This window comes from Lissotriton vulgaris, chromosome 7 (genome assembly GCF_964263255.1).
Source record: "Lissotriton vulgaris chromosome 7, aLisVul1.2, whole genome shotgun sequence".
NCBI classification, from domain to species: Eukaryota; Metazoa; Chordata; class Amphibia; order Caudata; family Salamandridae; genus Lissotriton; species Lissotriton vulgaris.
The window spans coordinates 1,739,556,499-1,739,562,498 of NC_141695.1; the positions used below are offsets into that span (position 1 = coordinate 1,739,556,499).

General features: G+C 44.8%; 1 protein-coding gene across 2 annotated transcripts in view; it reads left to right on the plus strand.

The window, feature by feature from the left end:
* The window catches only part of LOC147706533 (glutathione S-transferase kappa 1-like), a 97,793-nt gene extending 92,576 nt beyond the window's left edge, over nucleotides 1-5,217 (plus strand). For both annotated transcript variants that reach the window (XM_086932999.1, XM_086933000.1), the window contains exon 8: nucleotides 4,446-5,217. In XM_086932999.1, coding sequence (XP_086789125.1) covers nucleotides 4,446-4,495 — 50 coding nt within the window. In that variant the 3' untranslated portion in view covers nucleotides 4,496-5,217. The remainder of the gene's footprint in view (nucleotides 1-4,445) is intronic.
* Nucleotides 5,218-6,000: the final 783 nt, after the last annotated feature.

The window sequence follows — 6,000 nt, forward strand, 5'->3', positions numbered from 1 at the left end:
CTCCAGGACCCCGTGCACAATTCAGCGACGTTATCACCGACTTTATCACCCCACACGCCCTCCCCTCCGAGGAATACATCCTATTGGGAGACCTCAACTTTCACCTCGAAAAGAGCAATGACAGCAACGCCACCTCCCTTCTGGACAATCTCGCCAACCTCGGACTCAAACAACTTGTCACTACGCCCACCCACATCGCAGGTCACACACTCGACCCTATCTTCACCTCCAGCAAACATGTCTCCTTCAGTCACACCACAACTCTCCATTGGACGGACCACAGCTGCATACACTTTATCTACAATAAGACCACAACTCACAACCATCCTCAACCTACTCTGCGAAGAAACTGGAACAAAATCACCATCGACCAGATCTCCTCATCGCTTCTTCAAAACCCCCCTGCCCACTCCCCAAACCCCGAGCAAGCAGCCATTAACCTCACCCAATGGCTATCCAACAGCGCCGACATCCTAGCACCGCTGAAAAAAAGTCAAATCAAACTAGGCAGCAAAAACGCCTCCTGGTTCAACGATGATCTTAAAAAAATCGAAGAAACTCTGTCGCTCCCTCGAGAAGGCCTGGAAAAAAGAACCAAACACCAGCACCAGGGACGCCTTCAAAAACGCCACCTGCATACACCACCAACTAATCCGATCTGCCAAGAAAGCCGCATTCAAAGACCGACTAGATAACAACGCCCACAACAGCAAGGAATTATTCAACATCGTCAAAGAATTTACCAACCCCTCAGCCAACTCCAACGACATCACCCCCTCTCAAGCCCTCTGCGACTCCCTAGCTTCGTTCTTCCACAACAAAATCGCAGACATCCACAACAGCTTCGACAACCGACCCGGAGACCAACCCTCCCAACCTTCGGCAGGACCTTCACCCCCCTTGAACATCCTTAATGACTGGAACCCAATCTCCACTGAGGACACCATCCACCTGATGAACTCCATCCACTCAGGATCCCCCACAGACCCTTGCCCTCACCACATCTTCAACAAAGCAGACTCCATCATAGCACCACACCTCCGAGACGTCATCAACTGCTCCCTCAACTCCGCCACCTTCCCGGAAAGCTGGAAACACGCAGAACTTAGCGCCCTTCTGAAAAAACCCACAGCGGACCCCACCAAACTCAAAAACCACCGCCCCATCTCGCTCCTTCCATTCCCGGCCAAAGTCATCGAGGAAGCCGTCAACAACCAGCTCGCCACCTTCCTCGAAACCAACAAATCCCTCGACTCCTCACAGTCCGGCTTCCGAGCCAAACACAGCACGGAGACCGCCCTCATCGCAGCAACAGACGACATTCGAACTCTACTGGACAATGGAGACACAGTCGCCCTCATCCTCCTCGACCTCTCCGCAGCCTTCGACACAGTCTGCCATAGCACCCTTCTACAGCGCCTCAGAAACATCGTAATCCAAGGAAAAGCACTGGAATGGATCACCTTGTTCCTCACCGGAAGAACCCAGAGAGTCCACCTCCCACCATTCAAGTCAGAGGCCACTGAAGTCATCTGCGGCGTACCACAAGGATCCTCACTCAGCCCCACCCTCTTCAACGTATACATGAGCCCCCTCGCGGTCATCGCACGCCAACACAACCTCAACATCATCTCCTACGCCGACGACACTCAACTGATCCACTCACTCACCAAAGACCCCAACACCGCCAAAACCAACCTACATGAAGGAATGAAAGAAGTAGCCGAGTGGATGAAGCACAGCCGTCTGAAATTGAACTCAGACAAAACAGAAGTCCTTATCTTAGTTACCTCCCCCTCTGCCTGGAATGACTCTTGGTGGCCAGAGGCCCTTGGAAAAGCACCCATCCCGACGGACCACGCACGGAACCTGGGCGTCATCCTGGACTCATCACTCTCTATGAACAGACAAGTCAACGCCGTTTCATCATCTTGCTTCAACATTCTTCGCATGCTCAAAAAAACATTTCGCTGGATTCCCACCGAAACCAGAAAAACGGTCACCCATGCACTGGTTACAAGCCGCCTGGACTACGGAAACACCCTATACGCCGGTATCACCGCAAAACTCCAGAAAAAACTCCAACGCATCCAGAACGCATCAGCCAGACTCATACTAGACATCCCGCGTAAAGACCACATCTCTAGTCACCTGAAAAACCTCCACTGGCTCCCCGTCAATAAGAGGATTACTTTCCGCCTCCTAACCCACGCTCACAAAGCACTTTACGAACTTGGACCCGAATGCCTCAACACACTACTTTCCTTCTACACCCCCTCCCGCCAGCTACGATCCTCCAACCAAGCCCTTGCTACCGTACCTCGCATCAACAAAACCACCATGGGAGGTAGATCCTTCTCCTACCTCGCAGCTAAAACCTGGAACTCACTCCCCACTCACCTTCGTCTCACTCAGAACCACCTAGCATTCAGAAAGCAACTTAAAACTTGGATATTCGACAAGTAATTCCCCACCCTTCTTCAAGCGCCTTGAGACCCTCCGGGTATGTAGCGCGCTATATAAATCTTTTGACTTGACTTATAGAAACACATACTTATTTAAACAGGAACTCTTACAATCTCTCACTCTCACATATACTCACTTATATACATCAATACTCACATATACTAGAATAAAGCATATGTAGTTACTGATAAAGACACTAGTGAGACAGTCATTCACTCACTAACACACACATATACACACGCATCCACCCATACAGTCCTGCACATATGCTGTCTTCAAAACACATACAAACAGTGAGTCAGTCATTGATGCATCTATGTGCTAAGTAATACCCCCACCAAACCATACAGACACTCATACTGATACTAAAAAAAATCTAATAACCCATACACACACACATGTAGCTACTCGCCAACCCATGCAGCCACTTATACACAAAGTGAAACACTGATACATATATTCAAATATTTAAACATTACTCGCTAATATATGTATTCACTAAGATACACTTAATAAGCCAGTTAACCAATCAATTGTTTTTGTTTTAAAAACATTCATTTAGGCACTTATTTAAAAATGTATTCTTCCATCGACCTTTACAAATACATATATAAAACATATTTATTTTACCGAAAGACACACATTCACTGGATGGTGCCATCAGTGATGTCATGAGTGACGTCACTGACCATGTCATGAGTGATGTAATATGTGACGTCATCAGCAGTGCATTGCAGGCGCGCAAGTTATAGTGAGTCCAACTAACTATAACGTGGGAATTTCAATTGTTTTATGTCAGTAAAATTTCCAGCTAACTATAACTGATGTCAAAACTATGGTTTTTTCAGTGAATGTAATAGGTTTTTTAAATGCAAATTCCTAACTATAACTGGTGTGAAACCTATGGTTTTTTCAGTGAATATATATATATATATATATATATATATATATATATATATATATATATATATATATATAGACAAATATATAGATAGTTCAAACTTTACAAAACTTAGAACGGGTAGAAAACCTGTCTGCATTTGTCCACCACTGAGCCTACCCATTGTTTCTTCTTTTGGGTATTGCTTGCCATTCCGAAGGTCACTTTTGGAATATCCCCGCTAACGGTGAATGCCGCCTATCTTAAAGAATACAGAAAGTTTAAAGACATTGCGGAAATTGTTAGACCAAAACCCTGACTAGTTTAACAGCATAAGTCTTATAATTTGAGACCTGGGAATCTAAATGTTTTCAGTGGAATGATGGGGATCCAGAGACACACAGCATACCACAACACTAACTTTGTACAGGATAAGACTCTACAGTTGTATTCATAATGCGTGCTCCTCATACCAGGGCGTAGGATATGAAACTAAACGTGAGTGCTCAGGAATAATATACTAAAAGACTTCTCTAAAGAAAGGGTCATGAATGGGTAGAACAACTCGCAGCCGTAGAGAACGTGTCGAAAAGCCTACATGAATTGAATGCATGAAAGAAGAAAGCTAGCATAATACCAAAAGCTAATGACTTCCATCACAAGTGTTGTATAAAGTAATCTTTGAATTTTAATACGTAACATGTATTGAGCAGAAAGACACACAGGTCCTATGTTTCAAACATTTTGTTATAAGTACAGAATGCGAATAGTTGGTCAGATCTAAAACTGTCATAAGTTTACAGAGGGTGCTCATACGTGTCGTATGATTGCTTTTGCCCCATTCCATCCCTTTTTCCCATCGCAGATACACTAATTGTCCAACATATGACTGACTAACCCCACTTTGTCCATGTTCTTGTAGCAATAGCCCATTCAACATGTTACAGACTCTGCCCATCCCTTCCACCTAGCACCATGAACTCAGAAAGACCACCACATTTCCCCTTTGACCAGCAGTCTCCTTTCCATTCTTAACTTTTTCTCAAGCCTCTGTACTTTGGAATATATTTGATGTGCTTGTTTTCTTATCTGTCAACAGGTGAGAAGTGGATGGGGCCTGTCCTACCAGGGCAGAAGGCTCTTCTGTAAAGGCCAGTTCCTGAAGAAGAAACCGTAATCAATATAAAATCAATCACTTGAAGATAGCTTGGCGAGTGTGATAGAGAGGTGGGAAATGGGCCTGGTCGTGTCAAGTGGTTGAGTGTCGGGTTTAGAAGAGGTATCGGTATTGACATGGCTTCAACGGTATGCAGAATATGAATTCATTCAGCGGTGCCTGCCATCAGCCCCCAACATTCTGCACTAAAGGAATGCAATAGGCTGTGTTTAGAGGAGAATTTAATTAAGCCAGCTGACTGGGACATGGAGGATTACAAGCTTGTATATAAGGAGGTGTACACTGTTATGATTGAGATCTATGAAAGCTGATGCAGAGCTCTCCAAACAGAAAACATTTTCTTAAGTGAACGTTGCAGCTCCTAAGCAAGAACTGAGAGGGCCATGCAGCTGCTGCCTTCACTGGGTCACCTGTGGCTTCCTGTCATTGCCCCCACTCCAATCCTGACTCAGCTCTCATTGCATCCATCAGGCTTACAGCAATAATCCTCCCTAGAATGAGCGGCTCTCGCATTGATACATGCTTCATTGACTGGTAGCTTCCCTCCTAACATTCTGTGTCCCACTCTTTCCGGGCTTGATATTGAATACAGGCTTGAATTGACTTGTGCACATTGTTAAAGTTGTAATTGTGCTTGGGTGATCAAAAAAGTTTAAATAAAAATAAATTGACTTTGGAGTCTTCTTTAGGTATGACCTTGATGTATACATGTAATCTTTTGAATGAGGTATGTGTGATGCGTCAGTGGCTGTGGAGTGGACGCAAGGCCTTGGAGCCCTTATTATCTTGCAACCATCGCTCCGTTCACCTCTGTTGCACCCAAGGCGGATAGAGCATCACTCCGGAGCATGAATCTAGACACTCTGTGGCCATGCGCTTGAGCCCGCTGGACAGCCAGCCATTTCATTGTGTTACCTTTTCACCAACCTTAGTTTCCAGTAGCCGTTTGTGAACTGGAATCACTAACTAGCGAGCTTTCGTTGAGATTTTTATTATCTTTCTGTGTAACGCCAATCTACCCTAGATAATTCAGAAAATTGATTATTATTTTTTTTTCCTAAACCGATTTTTCTCCCTTTTTACTGAATTGGACATAGCACTGTAGATCTTTCGCGCCATTAGTAGACATGTAATGCAGAGAAGAGGTCCACACCTTCAGTGTGTAGTTTTCTTTATACCTTTTCCTCATTATTTGCAATGTGTTGCAATACCATACATTCTGCACCTCACGAAGAGGAATATTTAACAAATACAGAATGAAAAAATAAAGCAGGTAAACTAATCATTTACAGTGGACCTGAAAACCTCCAATGCAAGCTTTCTTCCCTTGTCTCTAGCACAAATGGATCTGGTGTGCAGAATAATTTTGCCTTCAGTGAGGGTTTGTTGTGCCCTACTTGAGACCTTTGCCGAGCCTGTGTAGCATCCGCCTGCCAGGGCTGGAGAACTCTGCCGTAGCTGCAGACGGCTCCAATTA